The 27920-nt window shown below is 38.5% G+C and overlaps 1 protein-coding gene across 3 annotated transcripts; it reads right to left on the bottom strand.

Moving 5' to 3' along the window:
* Position 1: 1 nt before the first annotated feature.
* Positions 2-27407, bottom strand: ccdc92ba (coiled-coil domain containing 92Ba). Of its 3 annotated transcripts, none has more exons than XM_049466780.1 (4): positions 26844-27407; positions 24794-24938; positions 14944-14991; positions 2-6365 (listed from the first exon to the last, which is right to left on the bottom strand). In XM_049466780.1, exons 1-4 carry the CDS (start codon positions 26853-26855, stop codon positions 5674-5676), a joined length of 897 nt encoding a protein of 298 aa, XP_049322737.1. In that variant the 5' UTR covers positions 26856-27407; the 3' UTR covers positions 2-5673. The 3 variants fall into 3 exon arrangements, with proteins under 3 accessions (XP_049322737.1, XP_049322738.1, XP_007245977.3); XM_049466781.1 differs by lacking the exon at positions 24794-24938 and adding an exon at positions 18271-18415 and having other exon boundaries at positions 26844-27406; XM_007245915.4 differs by lacking the exons at positions 24794-24938; positions 26844-27407 and adding exons at positions 18271-18415; positions 20321-20950.
* Positions 27408-27920: the final 513 nt, after the last annotated feature.

The raw sequence follows: 27920 nt of genomic DNA, 5'->3' as shown, positions 1-27920 counted from the left end.
GTAGGATAAGAACGCTTTAATCATGAGCCACAGAGGATACAGTGGATTATTGCAACAACATTTTGGTGCTTAACATCTCATGACACTCAAGAGACTAAGCAGGTCACAGGTAACTGGTTTTTAAGACTTTGCGAACATAATTTGGTTGTAAGCACAGCTCAGCACTAACCTGCTCCTGCTGAAACAACTCAGCTCAAAATTGCTCTATGTTGTGTAACAGTCAGATGGTTTTATCACTCTGAGTAGGGAAGACAGACGATTCTCAATTTCTCATTATGGAGGAAACTCTTTAGATCTAAAAACTCTTTCGACCAAGAAATCCCTCGCGCTATCAGGAAGAATCACACCAAGACAACACCAACACAGCCGTGCTGAAGATTTTTTTCTTTCTTTGTTAGTTTGTTTTTGATAAATGTGGAAAAAGGAGTATATTAGAAAGCTGATTATAATTTTATACAGTATGCTGCCACTAGGGACAGTAAAGGCCAGTAAAGCCTCTTGCATATCTCTTACTACAAACTCTGGAAGGTTAATATCACAGTAGAAGCTCTAAAACATTGATAAATTAATCAATCAATCAATGAATAAATAAAAAAAACAAAATGAAAAAGGTACAGATGATACAAACACCTCATAAAATAAACTTAATGTATATACATAATGTATTATGATAGTTGTCAATTTGATTATTATGCAGTTTTTCTTCCATACAGTAAAGCACAACCTGCGCAATCTCTGCACTGATACAATACTAGTGCATGTACATTCACTAAACCTAAATAGCAAGAATCTGAACAGAGCCACAATCACCGGACTGGGGTTATAACGATCTTTCAGATGGCCAGAGGTGGGTAGCAACTAGTGACATGTACAGTAATATTAAAAAAAGTTACATTTTAGAAGTTATTTTTAATCATCTATACCATTTTTCTGTGTAACCAAAAATATATCTGCATCCCAACTGCATACTACATTATAAGTTATATACTATATTAGTATAAAATTCTAACATTTTTATCTACACTACATACTCAATAACTAGTCAGTATTAGTAATTAGTACACAGTTGGGACACAGCCTATGACCGATCACACCTCTTACATCAGAGTCTTAATGTTTGATTTTAAAACAATGGAGTGAAAAAATAAAGAAAGAAAGAAAAGGAAATGCTGAATGGATGTGTAGCTTAAATGGTTCCCACTTACATAAAATTGCTGGGGTGTTGCAGTGTCATTTATAGGGTTAGCTGTTGCTAAGTTGCAAGGCAGTTACTATCAGAGGTTGTAATGGTGTTGCTAGATGTTTGCAATTGTGTCCCATGTGGTTAGTATGGTGCTGCTAAGTGGTTGCTATATGGATGCAATGATGGTTGCTGTGGGGATGCTAGGGAGTTGCTATAAGATTGTTTGTTATTGCTAAGAGAGATTTGCTATGGTGCAGATAGATGGTTGCAATGGTATCCAAAGTGGTTACTATGGTGTTGCAAAGTGTAAGCTATATGGTTGCTACAGTTGCTACAGTGTGGGATGTTATGGAGTTGCGAAGTGGTTGCTCTGGTACCCCGCAAGCTTAGCTAGTTTTACTAGTTTATTTTTATCATCATGTAATCGTGTCACTTTTGCACCCCATTCATTCCCATTGGCAAATAAACAACTAAATGTCTAAATAAAAAGACCAAAGACAAGTAAAAAAGACAAATATGAACTGGATAATATAGTTTGTCCAATGTGCAAACCTAATAATACTAAGACATTCTGTTTCTATAAGGTACTCAGTACTCTTGTACCCCTACTTTTTTAAAAAACTACTCTTACTTTAATAATTATTTAATTAAAGCAACAATCCCATTACTTTAGCTGCTCTATCCACCTCTGCAAACAGCTGAATTCCCACTGAATGTCTCTGAACTGGCCTTGTCATGGACTAAATTACATTAGGAAAGGATGTGTGTAAGAATGGATATCTGTCTTTGTAAACGTTTTTCACAAAAAGTGTCACATGTTCTCATCATCTATGCAGCAAAGATACTGCACAACACCATGCAGCAGTGCAAGTCATACAATAGAGCCATCCAGTGGTTGAGAAAGGACAGTACTTGGACATGACTCAAATCAATGTCAAGAGATAAGCTTTAGAATCTCTCTGCTTTGGAGGGAATGCTTTTTTTTAGTTGCTTACTAGAGGGACTGAGAGTAGCTGTAGTCTGGCCTTTATAGCTGTTTACCTTTTCAGCAGTACATACAAGCAAATGACCAGCTCTTTCAGTACATCATGGACTGGGGTTAGGTTTGATGATTATATTTGATACTTAATTTGATTTTAAAGCAGCTTAAAAAAAACACACATTAAAAGTAAACTATATGTAAAACATGTCATTTACAACCCAGTCCACAAAGACCAGATGATGAAATTAAGCTGTAAAAGCGGTCATCTGTTTCTCTGATGTCACAAAAACATCATGATTGACATATTTCCATCTATTCAGTCTACTGCAGTTTGGCTCCGTCCATTCACATGAGCAGAAAACAGCCTGTTTACAGATACAGAGTGGTAGGGAAAGGTAATACCACACAAACTGTATAAGTGGAGATCAGATATCAATCTAAAATAGCAGACAAATGTGAAATATTGGTCCATTAAAGAAGACGTATACAGTTGTATTAAACATCATTTATGAATATCATTAGCAGTCACACATCATAAGTATTGTTAAGACCCATTTTCTGTGCCTGCTTGTGCTGTTTGTGTTGTCTTTCTGTAGATGCAAGTTCACAATTGGACACCAGGGGCCCTCTTTATAAAAAAAAAAGCCTGACCAGGGAGATATGTTTACACACGTGGTAGCTCCATTTTTTTAGTGCCTCTGGTTCTCTTGCTTTTTAATTTTCTTACAGTTTTCTCATTTAGTTGGGTAAAAGTATGGGGTGAGTGCCATTCTGTTTGGTACCTTTTCTCCTGTTTTGCAGCAGGGAGTTAGGGTAGTTTTTGTGCACCTTGTTTTCTTTGTTTCAGGTTTAGTTAGTAGTTTATTAATTTGGTATTTTGGCATATGACCAGTCCTGAAGCCATATTTCCCATTTCTAGTCAATAAAGCACAACAATTCGTACATTTACACAGTGTCTGGTGTTTGGTCTGGCAGAAAGTCTGGGAAGAGAGCCCATTTTCATTACCGTCATACTGTCAAAGTGTTTGATGAACAATATATCAAAATGCATTGTGACAGTGGAAACGACAGTGGAAGGAACCTCATTTTTGTTTCACATTTTTATCTTCATAATTTAAATCCATTTTAAGCCTCAGTTCCACAATTATGTGAACATCAGACCCTGCTGATTCTGATGAGGGGGCCAATGATAAATAAAATTTTTGAAGTAATTTGTGTTTATAACGATACTTAGTAAAGCAAACAGCCCTTCTCTATTTAGCACTAAACTGATGAGGGCGGTAGGGATCCATTTTAGTCACAACCACAGACCCACACTTTTACAAACTGTACTTAAAAACTAAACCCTATAAACAGCCCTGAAACCCTCTGTCTAGTCCAAAATCCATAGCTTTCAAATTGCGCTGTATCGATTCAATAATAATACACAAAAACAGACATTACCTGTTAATGAAACTGCAGGGATCTGCATGCACTGTAATGTGGTTAACACATGGTTAATAACAGAGTGTGTTGATAAGTGGGGAAATGTGTGATTCAAGACAAAAAAGACAGAATGTTCAGAAAACCTGAAAACAGGTGTGCCCAAAAGCAGGAGCGTACAAATAAGAAATAATCACGTCAAACTGTCGAAGCAAGAAAGCGAAAGACAAAGGAACTGCTTCCATACGGACGAGTACGAGCTGCCCTATGGCTGTCCTTCCTAAAGCAAGGCACAACCACGGTCGACCTGTGTACCATGGCCATACAAATGCACAAATGTTTCGAGCAACAAGAACAAAAGCAAAGAATCTTCATTCCATTAATAAACTTAAAGTTTAAGTGAATAATTAAACTGGCACAATTTTATCCTTACCCCTAGTGTAGGAAGGTTCGGTGTCTCACGTCCCTCACATTTCTGAAAGCTTAAATAAATGTACCCACTTGATCCACAGTATCATGTCTGTACGAGGAATACATCACGGACGGCATTACTACCCACACTGGGCAGTGCAGTGGGGCGGTAATGATTGTGAGCAGCAGTGTCTGGCTAGAACTGTGCCTCACATCCAAGCAAAAATCACATCCACATTCAATGCAGGAGACCTCACATGCATATTATGCAGGCCATTACAGCATTCTTTAGTTTCTATGGGACATGACAAAAGTTATGGGACACCTCTTCCATGACACCTGCCTTGTCAGAGTAAATTTGTTTGGTACTAAAGGGTGTTTGTTATTGCTGAGCAGCTAAGAAGTATGCTTGTTGTATACACTGCAATAGTTGCATACTGATGAGTCTGACCTAAACAATAAACTGGGAAAGAGGCCTCTCTGGAACAACTGAAGTCGGAATAGAAATGTTTCACAGATCAAGGAACTATGTAATATCTATTAGAGATTATTCCAGCTCCAAGTGCTGAAGGAAAGATGCAAACCTCAGACACAAAACATATTTTTGTCTTAAGCCCTATTCAGACAGGATTAGATTTACCTGGTGAGGTGGAGTAGTGTAATTTCACTACAGGAAGTCTGTAAAATTTGGAGTTGTGATGTGTGATTCACTCGTTTTCTGTATTTAAGCAACCCTGAAGCTTGCTTCAGACCTGAACCATTTACATGAAACTAAAATGTCTCTGTGAGCACCTCTGTGCTGCAGAAAAGCTCTCAAACTCCTTGTAGACTCACTTTTAGATTCACACAAGATTAATATGAGCTTAGGTTATTTATATTTCTTTTAATGCTGGTATTAAAACCCTCCCTTGGTTTTTGGGAGGGTTATCGTAATAATATTGTATGGTTTAGGCATGGCACACTAGAGTATTTCTACTGTATTTGGTATCTCAGGGTAGTTTTGATGCTTTGAAAAAATAGAATATTGTAATGTGCTGAATTATTATGTTTAACTGAACGTTTTAATAGTGAAAAATACATATTGTATCACGGAAACGTGCCATAAACTGTGTGTTTGCGTGCCCACACAGCAGTGTGTGCAGTCTTAACAGTTTGGAGGAAAATTAAGTGTGGATAAAAGGAACCGGATTGCTCAGTAGTTAGCTTGCTCTATTAGCGTTTGTGCCAACCAGACATACAAAAAACAACACAACAGCAGTGGTGGGGTGAAAATAAAGCGCTCTGATTGCCTGAAATCACTCCGCCAACAAACAGATCTCTGTGGCTCAGTGGGATCAATTAATGACTGATATGCCATAGTCAAAATAAACTGGTAAAAATTACATTATCCCACCTTCCTAGGTTTAATTAGTCCTGTCTAAGGGCTTTAGCTGATCAACTACATTTGGGGTAAGGAAGGAAACTGTGTATATTTGCTGCTTCACAGAACTGTTCTTTTAAAACTGTAAGTGTAAATCCAGTGTAAATAAATCACATTGCAAATATAGAAAAACATGTCTACCACTGCCTCAGACAGAGAAAGCTTGTCTGGGTCAGCTGACAGAGGTAAACAGCATCAAAAGAAGCAGGCAGTTCATCCAATTGGTACTGACAGTTAATCAGAAGGAGGGTGGGGTCACTCCGCCTTGCCCTCAGCAGCAGCTGCAGCCGCTGTTGCTACTGTGGCTGCGGGGACTAGCCTGCTCGCAGAGTCTCCCTGATCAGGTTCGTCCGACTGGTCTCCACCATCTGCCCCCTGCAGAGTGTGTGTGTGTAGCTGCCTTGGCCGAGCAGCTTTTCTGCGTGGGTGGAGGAAGAGCGCGGGGTCAGGCATGGCCATGGGTTCCTCTGGGCCCGTCACCCTCTCTCTGGGCACACACTCTCTGGCTCGTTCGGTCCGGAAGTGCGAGGACGGTCTGGAGCCGCTGCGACGCTTGGGTTTGACGCTGGGGATTGGTTGAGGCTGGCTGTGGCTGTGTGTGGAGGGTTTCTCTGCAATGGAAGGAGGAAGCTTCTCCAGAGCCGCCTGCTTTCTTCTCTGCTGCTGCAGCTTCTGTCGGGCAGCGTGCAGCTGGAAGGACAGGTAGGCGGCAGCTTCAGTCTGTTTCTGCAGCTCGTTGTTCAGCGCTGTGCTCCTGTGGCTGCGGCATTTCAGCTCCTCCAAGAAGTGCCGCTCCTTCTCCTTCAGGCTGGCCCGCAGCGCTCCCACCATCACCCCCTTGTGACCCAGCTCTGTCCTGATCTCGCACTGAGACTGCTCCTGCTCCTGCAGCCTGCCCTCCACATCCCGGCATCGTGCCTCCAGCTGCTCCTCTTCCTCTAAAACATCTAAAGTACAGACACAAACACACACATAAAAAAAGAGAGTGCTTTATTTGGGAATCAATCAAAAAGTAATAACTTTAAGTGAATATATGATCTCTGGCCATCTCAGAGCTCAATGTCATGCTCCCTTTGTCCCTGCTAACTTCTTAAGACTACAATTCCCATGATCCACCCCTCACAGAGAACTCACATATCTGCCTAGAAACAATCAGGGACTGTTCTTATGGTCTACAATACAGGAGTTTTTGACTCTTTTTCATCTGTGTTAAATCTACCTGTTCACATAAATACTCCTTTAGTTTGTAAAGTACTTTGCCAAGTATTGCCAAGACTCTTCTTTTCAATTATCTTGCCTGTCTGTTAGTGTTATATAATTTCTAACAATTCAGAAGATTTTTTCGAGAAATATTTTTTTATGATATTGCCTAAGGAAGAAAGTTTTTATCTTTAAACGATATCATCCGAAGCATCTCACTTAATGTGGAATGATATGCACAATAATATCAAAATCATACTGGTTGGTTTCAAAACTGGCATCAAACATATATTTGACCAACATTTCAAACTAATGTGTCATTAACTGATGATTTTTTATCGTTTTTAATTTTTTTGTAAATACATCAAAAGTATTAATATACCTGTTCATGCACTGTTTTGTCTGAAATCCAAGGTTATAAAAATAGTTTATCATGCTTTTGCTGGAGTAACGGTCTCTAATGTCCAGGGAAAACTTTCTAATATATATTGAAACATTTCTGAGAGGATTTGTTTGCATTCAGCAACAAGATTAGTCAGGGCATTTGATAACCTCCTCCTCAACCCATCCTAAAAGTATAGGATGGAGCACCATCGTTCCAGAGAACACAGTTCCCCTGCTCCACAGCTCAATGTTGAGGGGTTTAATCCTCCTTTGCCCACACCTTGCATTGGGCAATATGGTGACAACAGGTTCTTCTTCATTTTCTTCCTTAAAGAGTCTTATTCTATTGGTGGTACGTCTCTACAAGACCTTCACAAGCTGTGTGTATGTGTGTCTGTGTGCATTTGCAAATCTAATATGCAATGGGTGAAACTTAAATTAGCTTAATGCATTAATTTAGAAAGGTTGCCCACAAACATCTGGACAAACAGTCTATTTATTGTACTCCTTATAAGATATTTAGAGAGTGCTGAACTACTGCACAGAAATGCATCTGTAATCATTTATCTTCCATTAAAAATCCAGAGACAAATGTTTTCCAAATGTTGTTTACTTTACAAATGTTTATTTTTTGGCCATAAATGTGCATTTAGATTCCAGCTGCTCAAGCCATTTTTCCGCTATCTGTAAAATGCAAATCCACACTAGATCATACTGCAGGCTTCTCTCCCAGGGGAGCTTAAAATAGAATAGATGTCATACAGTATAAGATCCAGTCAGTCAAATGAATAAAGCACCAGTGATATGAACTGTCCTTCTGATTTATATTAGGAACAGAGCACTGTACGCATATTCACAACTAATCTGATTGTGGATTTTGAGGGAAAGATCAGACAAAAGGCAATGGGCTAAGTGGGAATGGATTAGAGATTTATTGAGCAAATCCTCAACAACCAATCTCAGATCTGGCCAGACCACTGGTAGGGTGTGCCATCTGTTCAAGGTTATCAGACACAACAGGATAAAAACCTTAGGACAAGACCTGATCTACTGACATACTGAAGTTAGAAAGCATACAGGCCTCATTTTCATATGTGATCACTATTTTAATTCATATAAATACATCAAAATGAAACATTTTTGGATGAAAACAGAAACAGAACAAAATATAGCCGCAAGCGGCTATCATCGGGTTCAAGCACCAACTTGCACAATGGTGCCTACTGGAGCATTGAATGGTGATGTGTAAGAAGGTCTAATATGATTGGAGATGCCCTGTCACATTTAGAAATTATCAAGTTTTTCACCTGTTATTAATGTTGAGCAGAGGCCTTTCAACCTGATCAGTGCTTAAATTCACATGTAAATCTAGTGAACTTTGTAGGATATTCATTAAGTGAGTTAGAACTAGTCAAAAGGTGTCTACATGTTATTGGTATTGATCAGGTGGCTTCAACCAGAATGTTCACAAAGTGGTATTCAGATTGACCTTTGAACCTTTGCAGAACAAGCTGAAATGTTTGACCAAACAAGTTTAAATTAACACAAAGGAGTGAATGTTCTGATATGACATGTAATTACGAAGTTATTATAAATCTAGTTCTGAATTAAATGGCGCTTCATCAAGCACCAACTAGCACAATGGTGCCTACTAGAGCATAGGATGGTGATGTGTAAGAAGGTCTAACACAATTGGAGACATTCTGTCACATTTAAAATGATCAAAAGTCTTTCACCTGTTATTAATGTTGAGAAGAGGCACAAAGGAGTGAATGTTCTGATATGACATGTAATGTCAAGTTATTCTTAATCTAGTTCTGTATTAAATGGCGCTTCATCAGAGTGATATTGTACAGAGGTCTTTAACATTGTGAGATTATAGCAAATACTGCAGAGTTACAGCAATTTAGTTTAGAAATTCCAAGGACGCACAGATTGCTTGATGCCTGGAGAGTATTGTATGTGAAATTTTCACAAATGTTTTTAATGAACATTTACCTAGAGACTCTACAGTGTGCAGCAAGACTGAAATGGAGGTGATAGGCCAAATATCCAGAGAGTAGTTTCAATATAGCTATTTTCAAACAATTAGCAATTATGAATGAACAAAGCACTTTTTAAACATAGTTGTATTGAGAAATTTGTCAGAGCCACTGTACTAAATATGGCAAAAACAATTAGATGTCAAAATAGTACAGCATGATTGACATATACTCGTTTTTTTGGAACAGCGCCCCCCAGTGGGCGGATTGTTTCAGCACTTTGCAGGTCACTACAGTGTCTCCACCTGAACATAACTGCCAAATATCATCCAGATTGGGCAACATTCAGCCTGCCAAAATGTCTGCTGAATGCTGATTGGCTGATGGTGTTCAGCCATGTTGATTGATTAAGTTGCCCTTTGAACATCCTTTAGAGGCTGTATGATAGATTCTGCATGCAAAGTTTCAACTTGCTAGGTTGCACGGTTGCTGAGAAACAGTGCTCCAAATTTACCTCTTGAAGTGAATGGGGCATATATCCGGAAGGACTAATTTGCATATGGCGGCCATATTGTTTACATATTTCAACTTTTTCTTAATGAATATTGAAGCGCATGCTCTCACGAGTGTTTTGATACCAAACATGCCAGGATTGGTCAAAATTCCTAGGACTAGTTTGCAAAAGTAGGTTTTGCATATTATGCAAATTAGCACAAAATCTATATAGACGGAAGTGCATGGTCCAAATTGGAAAGTTGTTGGTATTGACCCAAGGAATCCATCAAAAAAAGAATTTTAAATGTAGGTCTTATGGTTTTTGAGTTATTGAGAAAATTGTGAAAAATGAATTTCCTTGTTTATAGCGCCACCACTTGACCAATCGGTGCCATTTTTGTTGTCCACCGAGATGCACTGATATTACATCTACCTACCAAGTTTCATTTCTCTATGACTTACGGTTTAGGCTGCACAACTGTTTTTACAGGAGAAAAAGAATAATAATAATAAGAAGAAGAAGAAGAAGAAGAAAAATCTTAGCAAAAACAATAGGTTTCTACGCACCTTCGGTGCTTGAACCCTAATTATAGCATATGACCAAAGGCTGAATAGCCTTTAGGCTTATTTTTAGGTTTAAATAAAATGCTGTATTGCCATTTTCTAAATTATACATTACAAACAATTTGCTGACTATTAAATGCATCCTTTTATATAAATATATGGATGGAAAGGGAGGAAAATGCTCAAATATGTTTTAGGAAGCTTATTTCCAATCTTCATATTTGGCTTAGCTCACCCCTAGCACTTTTAGGATGCATGGCATTTCACTGCGCAATAGCACCTTAAAACAATGAGCCATTGTCATATGTGAAGGCTTTTATCTGCACAGTCCAGAATGAGACACCCGTTTATCACCATTCATCAGTAAACACATTCACTCCACAAACTGAGCTTATTACGGTAACCTTGACGATAAGTTGAAGCAGTCGTGTTACTAATTGAACCAATCATGCAACCCTACACATGGCACCAGGAGTGGATAGCTACCATACCGGCATCGAACCAAACCAGTTTACTGTTCTACTAGTATAAGCAAAGTCCCGATCACTGATTTCAGTAGAACCAGAGATTGGTGCGACCAGGTCAATTGCATACTTTAGGCACCACTTCATAAACACTGTTGCTCTATTTTAGGCATAAACTGAGACTAAGACCTTTTTTCATCTGCCGCAAATAAGTCTGACAGCAAGCTGAGATTGTACTCTTCTGTCACGTCAACCCATTTATTTATACCACCTTCATCTGTGTCCCTCTCAATGCAGATGCAGTGGCACCGAGATCTCAACGGGTATTCCCTGCTCTGAAACCCCTTAAAGCCCTCATTTTCTCAGCCAGCCTATCAGCCGCCCACAAGGCCAGACTCGTGAGATGAGCTCATGCAGTGAATATAGAAAATGCAGTGTTATCTGATCCTCCTCTGCTCCTCATCAATTTTATCCCTGTTGCTCCAGGCACCTTCCATTCACATCACCACCACTCTCATCCTGAAGCCCTGACAGCTCTGCAAAAACACGCTAGACCAAATCAGTGCCAGAACTAATAAAGGAGAAGTGTGAAAATGCTCCCACTTTTAGCATTTACTAAAGCTGCAACAATGTGATATAAATGAAGTTGAAAATGCAATGCATACACTATATTTAAATATAAAAATCATAGTAATAAAACAGCAGACACTTCACTCATCCCTATCTGATCTCAGGCTGACAATGTAAACAGGCTTGTGAATATGGTACAAAAGAAGCTAATGCTATTGCCCATAAACCCTCAATTTAAAATAATTTATCACAAACAAATTCGGTAGTTAACACTTATAAAACAGAAAGGAATAACTGATCCCGTTCACACCTGGTCACTTTATGTGCTTTGAGTATCAGGATTATATCTGAATAAGGCTAAGCCACCAAAAAAAGGTTGGTGTATATACACTCAGGACACATATGTGATTACAAAAATCACTTCAGGAAGTGGTCTGAGGCTACGTTTACATTACAAGCCACATTGCTCAAATCCGTTTTTTTGCTCAGATCTTGGCGGTTTACGTTCACAAATGTAAGTGACCTGTATCTGTGTGTAATGTGAACGAATCTGTCCCTGAAACGATTCACATGTGCACATTAATACGTGTATAAACGTCACCTTCTTCACCACCAAAAAAAAACGTCATATTTGAGAGGCAACTCTTAGCTTTATAAAGGTGAAATGTATGCGTTAGCAGCTCATATGTGAAGCATCTTTTGCTGGAGTGGAGATTAAACAGCTGGTCTGAAGTTCATGCTCAGATTGAGGAGGAGAAAAAAGGCCAGGCTGTTTGCTTTTGCTGTTTTTGCAGCTATAGCTGCACAGCTGCACCAAGAGATGTGTAGGTACGAGAGAGAAGCATGTAGCGCATGCATAAAAACAATGAATGAATGCATGAATTCTGATTTGACCGTTCACATTAATGTCACATGTCCATGGATCGGACACGTATCCGATTTAGGACCACATATGAAAGTGACTCAAATCTGATTTGAAAAAAATGATTTGTCACATTCACACAGCCATGAGTCACACTTGTCTCATCTGTCTCCCCAAGATACATTCAACAACCAATATCCTTCCCAGTACATCCCAAACACCAGTAATAACTTTCTGCACAACAAACAGTCTTGCACATTCTGTCCCACACAGCAATCTGATTTCACTCTCACTAACTGTAGACTCCAGAGCATGTAGCTAAAATCTTATCAGGAAGTGATGAAGTGGCCGCGTGTAAACGGGGTCAATGAGTACACTGCTGTAATTCAGTTGCTAGTCATTTTTGGCATCTGTCAATGTCTTAAGGTCTGTTTTAATATCTGTCAAAATTTACTGTCCTTCCAATACTGCATTCATCCTCCCCGTCTCCCTGATCACCATAGTCTCAGCAAAAAAACACAAGCTGTAATTAGATACCCCCACTGGGACTGTACTGAAAACAAGAACAGAAGGGGAGAAAGTGAGAGATCAATTTGCCAGAGAGAGGGAGAAAATGGGAGTGGTAGAGGAATTGGAATATGGGTGCCTTTATAAGAGCAATGCACCACTGCCTTCATATTTTATTTGTAATTAAGACTAATAAGAATATAACTAATAACAATGTCTCAATCATCATGTAACATGTAACTTGGGATCGGGCCAATACAACTATATTTTAATGGATTGGGTATTGAATATTTTAATCCAAATCCAGTTCTGAGTCTTTGTCAACCACAGGGTTCAGAGCACCATCTGGTTTCTTTAGCCAGTAGCACTGAGGAGAGTTCTGAGGAGGTAAATCAAAGAGTTGAGTTAGGCTCTGCAGTAAAACCATTACAGAAACAGCAGGAAAACCACATACCTCTTTGCTTTTAAACCAACACTGAACTGCACACTCAGAACTAAGTGGAATCTAACATAATATGCTAATACACATGCTATAGAAACATGAAACATAGCACATTCACCTCAATATAAAACAATTAAAAATATGATAATCCATTATGCATTTAACTCACTATATAATAATAATTTATGCATATTAATTAAAATGTCTGATTACATTTTTTGTTACTAAAAAACCAATAAACTGTTAATAAGTAAAAATGTATATATTATCAACAAACGAGCACCAATAACACAGAATGATGGTGACCTGCTCTTACAGCCTACAACACTAAGGCCTGGATTTTAAAACATACATCTTAATAATACATGCCCATGCCCAGGTCCTGCCGCTTTGCGCTCTATAACATCCGAAAAATTAGACCGTTCCTGACGCAACAGGCCACCCAACTCCTGGTGCAAGCGGTCGTCATCTCACGCCTCGACTACTGCAATGCCCTGCTAACTGGCCTCCCGGCCAGTGTAGTAAAACCACTCCAGATGATCCAGAATGCAGCAGCACGTCTGGTCTTCAACCAGCCAAAACGGGCACATGTCACCCCGCTGCTCATTGAGCTCCACTGGCTACCAGTTGATGCTCGCATCAAATTCAAAACTCTTACAATCGCCTACAAGGTGATGACAGTACAGCTCCTTTCTACCTGCACTCGCTCCTGAAGGCTTACGCTACCTCCTGGCCGCTGCGCTCCTCCAATGAACGTCGCCTCGCTTTGCCAAACATTCACACGAAGCAATCCAGACTGTTGTCATACAGAGTTGACTATTGTAAGTCGCTTTGGACAAAAGCGTCTGCCAAATGTAATGTAATGTAATGTAATGTAATGTAAAAAATGTCTGGGGCAGAAAGTGTGAACCTAGTGGCACCACGCTTAATGTCAGGTATATCCTAGAGGTGTATAAAGCATCCCAGTATTGAGCTGTGGAGCAGTGGAACTTCGTTTTCTGGAATTATGGTATGTAAATTTGCACAGGGTATGCAGAGGGTACAGCATATAACCTACACAGACTCTACAGGATAAATTCCACTGTATAAATTAGCCTGAAGGATGAGCTACGAATGAGATAAAAGATTAAATGGTGCATGGTGCTAACCACGAGCCAGGAACACATAGCTTAGAAGAGCCATGCCGAAATGTACTCAGTGTAATCTCCAGTATAGATTAGTGGGCAGAAGTTCACATTATGCCCTCCTCAAGAAATCCTGTGATATAAAGTTACTTATGTACGGCTATTGACTTGAAATGCTAAAAAGCAAGTAGTAAGCATTACACAACCCTGTACAGAATGCTTTATATTAAATTCACATTAGAAATTGATGTCTGTATGTGTGCAAGGAACTATTTCAACAACTCTGGTGTTCTCACATTATCTACACATTTTCTCAGTTTCACCATTAAGGTCCTGAACCCTGCAGACAGAATTTGTTAAAGATTTGATAAAGACTGTTTTGCAACCGAACTACTCATTTTTCTTTCTGCCTTTATGTTTAAAAATTAATAAACTTCAACATTTGTAAGCATCACTGCCCTAGATTGTTGTATGGACACACAGTTTGTTTGGGAATGGCAATTATTTTTTATTTTTTTAATCCAAGTAATGCAGATGGTCTGTTCCAGACCAGGTTGTCAATCACTTCATGCCTTGACATAAACCTTATTATATAAAATAACAGAATAACTTAAAAAAAAAAAAAAAAAAACATTTGTCAATATCAGTACAGTTAGACACTGGAGCATATATTAGATGGAAAATATGATATTTTGTCATTGAAACCTCTAATAACAAACAAAGCTATACATCATACTTTAACTAGTCAGCAGAGGCACTAGACTTGTGGTGATTTCACTTTTGAGAGACACTGCAATATCCACGTTTTCTATCATTAATTGCAATGTAATTATTTATAATATATTTTGTATAATTTTTGTAACATAAAGTGTCATCGTGTATCACAATAAAACAGACGTAATGGTGCACAGCTCAGCCCTAGAGCACTCACCTGCTTCACTCTTGCCCGGAGGTTTCACATTCAGTTCTCGGGTCAGTTCTAAAACGGAGACACAAGCACACATTAGTGAAAAAAAAATTCTGTGGTTTTATCAAACCTGGAGTAGGTTCTGTGAAACTGAATTAACCCATCCACTTCTATTTAGTTTTTTAAACACAAAAGTAGCTGAAGATATTTGTCTATGTATTATTGGTATGTGATAGCTTTGATTAATTGCTTTATTTTAGGTTGCTGTTTCAAGAACTGCCAAAAGGCTACAGATGAAAATGAGTCTTTACAGCTAACCTTGGCTCTTTGCCATATGCTGTTTGTTGATTAATGATCGTTGGCCCCGTCAAATAAACAAAATAAATTAAATCTCTTTTTATTTGTCTCATTCAGCAGTAAGCAGGAGCACTCAGTGGTCAGATGCTGACCTAACCCACACAAGCAGCAAGTTAAAGGCATGAATATGCAGCAGCACTTTATTTCCTCCCCCCTACAGCTGGCTCAGCACATCCACAGACAGGCTCAGGTGAACTGGCCTCATACTGTATTACTAAAGGCAAGAACACAAACCCTGCACTTCCAGGAAACTATTGACCCGTGGCTCTCTGAGCAAAGCCTGCACCATCCTACAGATTGACAGGGGTGGTGAGGGGGTGACGACAGGAGTGGAAGCCCTTTTCTCCTTGTGTGGTATAGCCCAGATAGCGCATGAACCCACACAGTGCGCTCTCCCTGGGCGTGGCAGCATGGCCTGTAATGAAGGCTAACATGTGTATGACACATACATATTTACATACTGCTATCCCTTGACTTTTGGCATGTCAGTGTATAATAAACATATTACCTAATTTACAGTATTGAAATATACAGCTCTAGAAAAAAAAATAAGAGACCACTTCAGTTTCTGAAACAGTTTTGCTGATTTTGATATTTATTGAAATATGTTAGAGTAAAATGAACATTGGTATTTTATTCTATAAACTACAGACACATTTCTCCCAAATTCCAAATAAAAATATTGTCATTTAGAACATTTATTTGCATGAGAAATGGCTGAAATAACAAAAAGATGCAGAGCTTTCAGACCTCAATTAATGCAAAGGAAACAAGTTCTAAGAGGTAAAAAATCAATATTTGGTGGACTAACCCTGTTTTTTAATCCTAGTTTTCATGCATCTCAGCATGTTCTCCTCCACCAGTCTTACACACTGCTTTTGGATAACTTTATGCCACTCCTGGTTCAAAAATTCAGCAGTTCAGTTTGGTTTGATGGCTTGTGATCATTCATCTATCTCTTGATTATATTCCAGAGGTTTTCAATTTAGTAAAATCAAGAAAACTCATCTTTTTTAAGTGGTATCTTCCTTTTTTTCAGAGCTGTATAGTGCAAAATATTGAACTCATAAGCCCTGTAACTTAATGCCAGGTTCTTGCTAAAACACAGTCATCATTGGAACAAAACCTGGTTTCTTCTAATCAGGAACATGGGTACACTACATACATACATGCAAAATTTATTGCATGAGTACTTTATTGTCTCTGTATTACAGTACCATCAAAATTTTAGACTACACTGTTGTCTACAATACTGCAGTTCCACCTATAACCCCCTCTCTTTCTCCCAAATGTTGTTACTGCCAACTCCCACCCTCTAGCTATGACTCCTGTGAGCCTCTCATGCTCCTCCTTTTTCCAATTACGTTACACCAGCTAACAGATGCCTGCATTGGCTTGCATCATAGTAATTGGTGGGGGAGGGGTTGGGGGGAGGCAGAGGGCCATTCTACCCACCGAGAAAAAAACAAGGCCAATAATGTACTCTGGTGCTCCTGGCCACTTATGGGAGGGACATTACTGAGCATCAAACTCATGGTCATGCAATGATGAGGCCATTGTTGTGCCCTTGTTGTATTATAGATTTGGCCAATAGAAAATGTTATAAGTGTACTGGTGTGCTTCACGTGCTTAACATTTAGCTCAGTTGAGCGTCATAATTTTTAAAAGTTTAGCAATGAGCCAATAATGAAATCTGAGTCATTAGGACATAGCTATCCATGGCTGGGATTGTAAAAACAGCCTGATTAGCCTCACTCTTATGGGTGGATAGGAAGCCCCTCCTTTTTGCCCTTCTCTCACAGTCACTCAGGGCAGTGCTAGCCAGCAGTAGCATCTGTTATCTGGTGTAACTGTTAGAACTGGCAGTTAGCATTCTCCTCCATGCTCCGTGTTCAGGTGTGTGTTCAATGATGTTTCATTATCAGCAGTACCAAAAGATAAGGTTGGCTGGCTTTATGTGAAGGGGGAAGGAGGAAGCATGTGCTATCCCTTGTGAAGTATTCCTAAGAGCATTAAAAGTATATATAAATTAGGTAAAGAATACTAAAAGAGCATTTTCAATTTAATGTACCTTATGAAAATACACATTAAACATACTTTCTCTTTCTCATGTCTATAAAATGTATTTTGAAGTAATATGCTTTAAATTATACGTTGTGTTGATAGAAAATATATATAGTGGCATTAAATACTGCTCAAAGTACACTTTAGTGTATTTTTTATTCCCCAGTAGCATTAAGGTGTACACAATATGTGCATCAATATGCAAAGTAGTACATTTACAATATACTTGTAGTGTATTAAAAAAAACACATACTTAAATCTACTTAAGTTCGCAGAAGTTGTATGAAAAAAGCACTCAAATGCACAATTTAATGCTTTTATGTTATGTTTAAATATATCTAAATTACAACTGAAATATACTTAAGTTGCCGTAAGTTATTCCAAAATAGTACATTTAGTATGTATTTTTGTACATATTTTAATTTTAAAAAGTATGTACTTTTCCATGTCAAGTATACTTAAAATATACCTAATACACTTTTCTTTTACAAATTAAACTTAGCTCTCCCAACAATGGTGGCTCTATATGATAGCTACAGACAGTCCTAGCTAGTGGGTGGGACCTAAAATAAACTAAATTGGGGATAAACCTTGGACAACATTAAATTTATGATCAGTGTAATTCAATCCGAAAGCCTGGGTGTAGTGCTGGAGGGTGTAAAAACAGGATGTGGACAGCTAGCAAAAATGTTTTTTTATTTGCTTTGCTGCGGTATTGCTTCAGCACATCTGAAGGTGCCTCTGTGAACTCAGCTGTCCAGAGTTCACTGAATAAAACTCGTGTTTCAGCACTTCTCTGTGTAGCTGTACCAATCTGTTCCACAGGCAACTGTGTAATGGGTAATTTCTGCATCCCTAATAAAAGCATTTGTTGTGTTTGTGTCTACAGCAAGGTGATCCGCTGCTGCAGTGGCATGATATAAGACTCACCTGTGCAGCGTTTCTGCAGGGACAGGATCTCCAGGTGTAAGCCATGCAGCAGGGTTAACTGCTCCTGCCGCAGGAAAACGATGCTCCTCTCCACGCTCTCCACCTGCCGCGTCAGCGCAGCCCTGTCCATCACCACCTGTGTCCTCTTTATAAAGCATAAGAGAGGGTGTTTAATAGGAAAAAACACAGCTGAATGCTTGAATTTAATGCAATTTAATTTCTGACAGCAATCTGTGACACATGTCCACTGTTTGTGTTTTTATAACCAGGACTTGGTTTCTAGAATAAGCATCAGACTAAACACTCTCTATGTACCCTCTCTTATTATATTAAGATGACCTCAACATTAAAATGCCCTTGGGACACCCAGCACAGTAATTCCTGGATATCTTCCCATGAGCTCACTGTCTGTCAGGGAACTAGCATCTCCTGGGAAATAGCAAGATGTATTGTACTGTAACAAAGTAATCCATACACTTTGTTTTTATTCCAATATCTAATATACTGCGTGTGTGTGAACAAGTCTAAGGCACTGAACAGGCACCTTTGATTCCATCTAGTTTCACACATGCGTTTACTGTGCAGACCTGTATTTCATATTGAATTGCCTGTCTGCCAGAAACAGGACAAATTGAAACAGCAGTCTGTAATTGTGTCTTTAGTTGTGTCTTCATAACAGTCAATATTTATGATATCCAGGTTCAACACACTGCCACTGTTGAGCCTGGTGTGATGCAGCAATAGTTGCCCACCACTCCAGGCACATGTGCTCACTGTATCTGCTCACTAGTGCCAGAATGTGCATATTCACTACACAGAGGGGTTAAATACAGAGGCCAAATCCCATCTGTGTGAATAATGGTTGTCTTTGTCATAAGCAGGGCTAATATTCACAAATAAATCTGAAATAATAGGACTGATCTCTGGTCAGACTTCTCAGTATTTGTCAGTACAAACAATACTTTTATCGGCAAACCTGTATTTGAACAGTGAAACGTAGGGCCTACAGAAATCTTTCACTGGCTTGTGATCTAAAGCAGGAAAATAGCAAACAATAGCAATAATTTAAGGGCTAAGCTCATCTGGCTTACTGGAATGATGTGCTGGTATTCACAAAGCATCTCCCTTCAGATTTCTCTGTTTGTTTACTGAAATTGTTGGAGATACAAATTTTAGATCATTAATTCCACTTCAGGGATGGTTTATACAGTACACTGTACTGCAATTTAACTGACTGGACCACCTTTATTGGACATACAGTAGAACAGTAGATGTCAGTACAGACTCAAATAACATGCTTTATTAGCTTCTAAATGGGTCTTTATCCTGGGTCAAATTTACGACCATATCACCAATGTCAGCCAACAAATAATCAAAAATAATTAAAAAGCAATTTTCATCAGACTTACTGGAAATTCTGACATAATAAGGTTGATTTATCTGTGTTTATTACTGAATTGGTGTGACATCCTGTTTTTGTTTAGTATTCCTACTCCATGGATTGAATTTAGTTTAACACATGTTTACAGTGGACAGTTAACTGACTGGACTGCCTTTATTTGGCACAAAATTAGAACAGTCAATCTCAGAAACAGTACGGACTCAAATAACAAGCTTTAAATGTGTTTAATTGTTTGTTTTTTTTAAACAAATAAACGAATCTCATCATCGAATATCATCAGGCTTACTGGAAAGCTGGGCTGATATTTACAAAGTAGTTTTAATAATAGTTCTGTTATAATAGTAGTTCTGTACCCATGTTTACAGTGCACTGTAACGTTACAGTAATTCATCCATACTATACAGATTTCATTGGACACATATAGAAACAGTAGGTTAAATTCCAGAAACAGTGCAGACTCAAATAAAAGGCTTTAAATTTTTATGACAGGAAATGTATGACACCATTATTGGCAAGCTAGATACTACTGGGACTAATTGGACAAATTGGCCAATGAGAGCATTTAAAATCAACCCATGCTGAGTTAAGCTAACCTAGCTTATCTAGCAGGTTTAATATCTAGGCTAGTTAAGCTTAGCTAGCACTTACCGTGCTCTCCATGACCGCAGGTTAAAAACAGCTACAGCTCTTCACTCCAGATAAACAGAGCTTCAGTAAATCACAGCGGGAGCGGGTGGGTTTCCAGAGCCTGGTCTCGCGCGCTGACAGCATCCTTCTCCTCCGCGGAGGAGACGCGACGTTCGGATCGATATCCGGGGAAGAAATCATCAATAAGACCCCCAAGGTTAAACCGGCGGAGAACAGACCCGTGTCTGCCTACAGCAGCCCATAAAGACGAAACACCGCCGTGTAAAAACAGCTATTCACCCGTAAACGCGCAGCACCGGCCTGCCATTCCTCCCGTTCACCTCCTCCTGTACGTAGCTCCAGCGGTGCACGCGCGCGCTCACTGTTTTCTACAGGCGCAGAGAGCGCAGGCGCCGTGCCCGGAGCGAGACCCGAGCACGCGCTGCAGCCTGATTGGACGTCGCAGGCCTGCTGTTATTCACACCGCATTCAGGGTGCTCCCTTGTATTTTCCCCACCCGTATTCCGGCTAAGCCTGCACGACCTGTGATTGGCTACCAAGGTCCCGCCTTCTACGCTGTGATTGGTCAGTATAAACCAGTTCATATCGATCCCCATCGATTGAGGGTCTGTATCGATCCTACATTTCTGCAATCTGTGTTCAATCTGCTGTGGGTGATGCCACGGTGCGTTTTGCTAATTTAACTACTTTAAAAATAGAAATGGGTCATTCTACAGAAATGTTATTTTTTGTGTGCCAACAGCCGTTAAATATACTGTATAAAATTATTTAATAAAATAGTACATAAATAGTAGGGCTAAAATATAAATGTTTATTTACATGGCATAAGAAAACAAATGCCAAATAAATAATTAATAATAAAATAAATACAGTTGTGGTCCCAAGGAGTCGTGTCACTGGTGTTATTACACGACAAAAAATATCTTATGTTTTAAATAAAAAACACAATTATGTTTTTTTACTTGATTTCTATTTTCCTATTCTCTCAAAATATATGAGCCATCAGTCTTTTTTTTAAGTTGTACATGGGGGTTGATTGTGCGCTGAAGCCATTTTATAAAATGCATCTACTGTTGAAGTGTAGGGCATTATAAAATCCATTTTATTTTCAAATTCAGTTTTATTTTTATCTATATTTTTTTTTCATAAAATTTCAGATTTTTAATAGTGCTGTCATGTGATTTAAAATGTATCTACTTAATTATATGTTCTATGATTAGTTAATCTATATTAAACACATTTATCACATACATTGTCATGGTAGTGTAAACTTTACAATTCAATTGAATTTTAACTAATATAGACTTAAAAGCCCACTGTAATGAACATGAATCAGTAACAGATGCTGTAAATACTGTATATCTCTTGGACATGGTTAGATTAGTAATATGCTGGAATGCAGCTAGTGGCTCAACACTGTACATTTTTAACATTTTCTAATTCTGTGTATTTTGTGTTTATATCTGAATTCTGTGTTTATTGCTCAATTCTGTGTGAATTAGGTCTGTGTGAAACTTTAGAACACAAAATTCTGATATCTAAATTAAAATGAAATGCAGCATCAATACAGTTTTGGTTACAGTGCTAAAACTATGCTATTGCTAGCAGGTGTTTGGATGTACATTTTCACTTATTATTATAATAGAAACGCACTGATAGTAATCAAATCCTCTCAGCAAGGCTGCAAAATATGGTGTAAAGCCTTCCCTGAAGAGTAGAGGCTGTGACTGAAGAAACATGGGGACAACATCTTTGGATTTTGAAAGAAACACTGGATATTCACGTATTAATAACAGTTTATTTTCACATTTAACAGTAAAAACCGAAATATATAAATTGGACGTTTATTAATAAAACGCAATAATTCATACAAACAAAACAATAAAATAATTATAATTATGTACAATTTAAACACAATCATACTTAACATCTGACTGAAGAGGGAGACTACTGACTAATATACTAACTGATGAATGACATTTTCCCAATCAAGTACACAGAGTAAACAATTATTTCATTGATGGTTTTGGAGACTGTGACAGTATCATTCACCACATAACCACAGCACACGTTTCACCACACAACACAGAATTGCACTTCTTATAATCAAATGAAATATTAAATTCTAAAAATAAAACAAAGTGAATAAAATGACAGTTCATTGTCCACCAAAATAAAATTTCCCAACTATACAGTATATGAATGATGAATATTCATTTAACAGGAGTAGTCCAACTGATATCCTCAAAAAAACTATTTTTCCAGTTTCCAGAGTTTTTAAAATGATTTGTTTGTGCACTGAATGCTCTTTATCAGTAAGATGGCTTTTTAAAAGGCAGAGAATTAAATAATATATAAGCAAAGATATTAGCATATTATTATTATTATATTACTAGCAGTTGAAGAATATTATGTGGCTCCATTTGCTATATATTAGAATAAGCAACGTGTTTGCAGCCTCATTATCTCTGCCCTGTAAAAACCTAATTAAAAAGTAATTGCAGTTATTATGCACAAAGGTAATGTTCACATTACAAACCTCATTAATCAATTCTAGCCCGTTCACATTCATAAATGAGTAAGTGACCTATATCAGTCTGTAATGTGAACATATCTGTCCCTGAAACGACACACATGCTCATATTTATATATTTATGAACATTGCCTCATAATTATTGGTTCTGGGTGATGACGGCAGCACTAAGCCCATGCATACAGCTAAAAGATTTAAGAAATCTAATCTAACTGTTAACATTCATGCTGAATCTTAATGAATTGGATATGAATCCAATCTAAGGACACATATGCAAGTGATTTATATCTGAGTTGAACAGCTCTGACATAGATAAAACACCACAAAACTCTGGCAAACAAACTGGCAAAATGTGTTTTTATGCTTTTGAAAAATGTATTTATGCATCTTTATTAATTTATACCAACTGGGTCTTATCATATAATCTAAAACTGAAGTTGCTATTGCTTTGTGGCTTTTTTAATTTAATTTATTTAGACAATTACTAATTGGTGCAAACTGGCTGATTTATTCCTAAGTTATACAAGTGAGCAAAAAAAAGCCAAGAATCACCATTGGTTCTAAAAGTTTAACCACTCTTTAACAACTTTTTGCTTTAAATAATTTGACATACTGTAGAAACATCCTAGAGAGTGCACAGGTTGATGCAAACTCATCAGCATAATGATGATGCAGAATCATCATTATGCTAAGAAGCTTCTGAGAAACCCAGTTCAGATAAATAGCTTTACCTGCCATTTCCACATGTCTAAATGTTCCACGTCTAAAATGTTTGCACAGTGTACATTATAAATATAAGAATAACAACAATTTGAACACTAAAGAACTGCTTTACTTTTCTATTATTAATTTCCTTTGGCCAAAATATTCATTTACAGTCAGCCATAGTTCTGTAGCCCCCAGTATAGCCACTCTAGCTACCATTTAACAAATAAAATCAGCTTTCAGTATGATTACAGTGCTTTCAAGATGAATAAGTGTGTGGCACATATCGGTATGCTACATGTGGTTACAGTGTATGTGTCAACTCCTCAGAACCCTGAGAAGGCCAGCATGAACTTTAGTGACCAGTCAATGCCTGACAGGTTTGAACTTAGGGTTCAAGCTACACGCTCAATATGTTCTCCACCAAACTGGAGGAGGGGAGCATCAAAAAAGCATAAACCATTCTTAATGGTCTCTAGTTTACAGAAAACCGAACCACTCATTTTTACATCACAATTTTTTTAAATGAAGATAATATTACACTTTCACTGATGTTATATCTTTCACCATATTCACAATTCCAAAAACAGGGAAATTTGATGTTAATCGGCAGATGTCAGTCACACTATTAAAGTAAAAATAAATATAAATATACAAAATGTGCTTACGAAACATAAACGTAGAAAACTTCATTGTAAAATGTTCACCACACATTAGGCAAGATTGGTATGGTTTTACACAGCTGCTTCCAGAACTGATGAGGTCATTGTTTTAACCCATGCATGCAGTGCCACCTACAGGAGCAAAACAGCAAAGTCTTCATTCTGCTGAGGAGTGATGCAACTGTCAGTCAGCCATCAACACTTTAGACATGCCACACACTGTCAGTCAGTGCTGTGAGGAAGAGAGGGGTCTCTTTTCCCCTGCAGAACTCAGGCATTTAGATATAGATCCCTCACTCATACTGCCCATACAGACGTTGAGGCTTTAAACCCAGCTGTAACACAAAATAGGGGTCTCAAACTAAAACAAATGATCTGAGGAAAGTTTTTTTTATCTATTTTTAAAGGCCTGTTTTGAACTAAGAGAATTAGCACTTCTCTGTGTAGCTGTACCAATCTGTTCCACAGGCAACTGTGTAATGGGTAATTTCTGCATCCCTAATAAAAGCATTTGTTGTGTTTGTGTCTACAGCAAGGTGATCCGCTGCTGCAGTGGCATGATATAAGACTCACCTGTGCAGCGTTTCTGCAGGGACAGGATCTCCAGGTGTAAGCCATGCAGCAGGGTTAACTGCTCCTGCCGCAGGAAAACGATGCTCCTCTCCACGCTCTCCACCTGCCGCGTCAGCGCAGCCCTGTCCATCACCACCTGTGTCCTCTTTATAAAGCATAAGAGAGGGTGTTTAATAGGAAAAAACACAGCTGAATGCTTGAATTTAATGCAATTTAATTTCTGACAGCAATCTGTGACACATGTCCACTGTTTGTGTTTTTATAACCAGGACTTGGTTTCTAGAATAAGCATCAGACTAAACACTCTCTATGTACCCTCTCTTATTATATTAAGATGACCTCAACATTAAAATGCCCTTGGGACACCCAGCACAGTAATTCCTGGATATCTTCCCATGAGCTCACTGTCTGTCAGGGAACTAGCATCTCCTGGGAAATAGCAAGATGTATTGTACTGTAACAAAGTAATCCATACACTTTGTTTTTATTCCAATATCTAATATACTGCGTGTGTGTGAACAAGTCTAAGGCACTGAACAGGCACCTTTGATTCCATCTAGTTTCACACATGCGTTTACTGTGCAGACCTGTATTTCATATTGAATTGCCTGTCTGCCAGAAACAGGACAAATTGAAACAGCAGTCTGTAATTGTGTCTTTAGTTGTGTCTTCATAACAGTCAATATTTATGATATCCAGGTTCAACACACTGCCACTGTTGAGCCTGGTGTGATGCAGCAATAGTTGCCCACCACTCCAGGCACATGTGCTCACTGTATCTGCTCACTAGTGCCAGAATGTGCATATTCACTACACAGAGGGGTTAAATACAGAGGCCAAATCCCATCTGTGTGAATAATGGTTGTCTTTGTCATAAGCAGGGCTAATATTCACAAATAAATCTGAAATAATAGGACTGATCTCTGGTCAGACTTCTCAGTATTTGTCAGTACAAACAATACTTTTATCGGCAAACCTGTATTTGAACAGTGAAACGTAGGGCCTACAGAAATCTTTCACTGGCTTGTGATCTAAAGCAGGAAAATAGCAAACAATAGCAATAATTTAAGGGCTAAGCTCATCTGGCTTACTGGAATGATGTGCTGGTATTCACAAAGCATCTCCCTTCAGATTTCTCTGTTTGTTTACTGAAATTGTTGGAGATACAAATTTTAGATCATTAATTCCACTTCAGGGATGGTTTATACAGTACACTGTACTGCAATTTAACTGACTGGACCACCTTTATTGGACATACAGTAGAACAGTAGATGTCAGTACAGACTCAAATAACATGCTTTATTAGCTTCTAAATGGGTCTTTATCCTGGGTCAAATTTACGACCATATCACCAATGTCAGCCAACAAATAATCAAAAATAATTAAAAAGCAATTTTCATCAGACTTACTGGAAATTCTGACATAATAAGGTTGATTTATCTGTGTTTATTACTGAATTGGTGTGACATCCTGTTTTTGTTTAGTATTCCTACTCCATGGATTGAATTTAGTTTAACACATGTTTACAGTGGACAGTTAACTGACTGGACTGCCTTTATTTGGCACAAAATTAGAACAGTCAATCTCAGAAACAGTACGGACTCAAATAACAAGCTTTAAATGTGTTTAATTGTTTGTTTTTTTTAAACAAATAAACGAATCTCATCATCGAATATCATCAGGCTTACTGGAAAGCTGGGCTGATATTTACAAAGTAGTTTTAATAATAGTTCTGTTATAATAGTAGTTCTGTACCCATGTTTACAGTGCACTGTAACGTTACAGTAATTCATCCATACTATACAGATTTCATTGGACACATATAGAAACAGTAGGTTAAATTCCAGAAACAGTGCAGACTCAAATAAAAGGCTTTAAATTTTTATGACAGGAAATGTATGACACCATTATTGGCAAGCTAGATACTACTGGGACTAATTGGACAAATTGGCCAATGAGAGCATTTAAAATCAACCCATGCTGAGTTAAGCTAACCTAGCTTATCTAGCAGGTTTAATATCTAGGCTAGTTAAGCTTAGCTAGCACTTACCGTGCTCTCCATGACCGCAGGTTAAAAACAGCTACAGCTCTTCACTCCAGATAAACAGAGCTTCAGTAAATCACAGCGGGAGCGGGTGGGTTTCCAGAGCCTGGTCTCGCGCGCTGACAGCATCCTTCTCCTCCGCGGAGGAGACGCGACGTTCGGATCGATATCCGGGGAAGAAATCATCAATAAGACCCCCAAGGTTAAACCGGCGGAGAACAGACCCGTGTCTGCCTACAGCAGCCCATAAAGACGAAACACCGCCGTGTAAAAACAGCTATTCACCCGTAAACGCGCAGCACCGGCCTGCCATTCCTCCCGTTCACCTCCTCCTGTACGTAGCTCCAGCGGTGCACGCGCGCGCTCACTGTTTTCTACAGGCGCAGAGAGCGCAGGCGCCGTGCCCGGAGCGAGACCCGAGCACGCGCTGCAGCCTGATTGGACGTCGCAGGCCTGCTGTTATTCACACCGCATTCAGGGTGCTCCCTTGTATTTTCCCCACCCGTATTCCGGCTAAGCCTGCACGACCTGTGATTGGCTACCAAGGTCCCGCCTTCTACGCTGTGATTGGTCAGTATAAACCAGTTCATATCGATCCCCATCGATTGAGGGTCTGTATCGATCCTACATTTCTGCAATCTGTGTTCAATCTGCTGTGGGTGATGCCACGGTGCGTTTTGCTAATTTAACTACTTTAAAAATAGAAATGGGTCATTCTACAGAAATGTTATTTTTTGTGTGCCAACAGCCGTTAAATATACTGTATAAAATTATTTAATAAAATAGTACATAAATAGTAGGGCTAAAATATAAATGTTTATTTACATGGCATAAGAAAACAAATGCCAAATAAATAATTAATAATAAAATAAATACAGTTGTGGTCCCAAGGAGTCGTGTCACTGGTGTTATTACACGACAAAAAATATCTTATGTTTTAAATAAAAAACACAATTATGTTTTTTTACTTGATTTCTATTTTCCTATTCTCTCAAAATATATGAGCCATCAGTCTTTTTTTTAAGTTGTACATGGGGGTTGATTGTGCGCTGAAGCCATTTTATAAAATGCATCTACTGTTGA

Source organism: Astyanax mexicanus, chromosome 18, assembly GCF_023375975.1.
Source record: "Astyanax mexicanus isolate ESR-SI-001 chromosome 18, AstMex3_surface, whole genome shotgun sequence".
In the NCBI taxonomy this organism is placed as follows: Eukaryota; Metazoa; Chordata; class Actinopteri; order Characiformes; family Acestrorhamphidae; genus Astyanax; species Astyanax mexicanus.
This window is presented reverse-complemented; position numbering and strand designations above follow the sequence as displayed.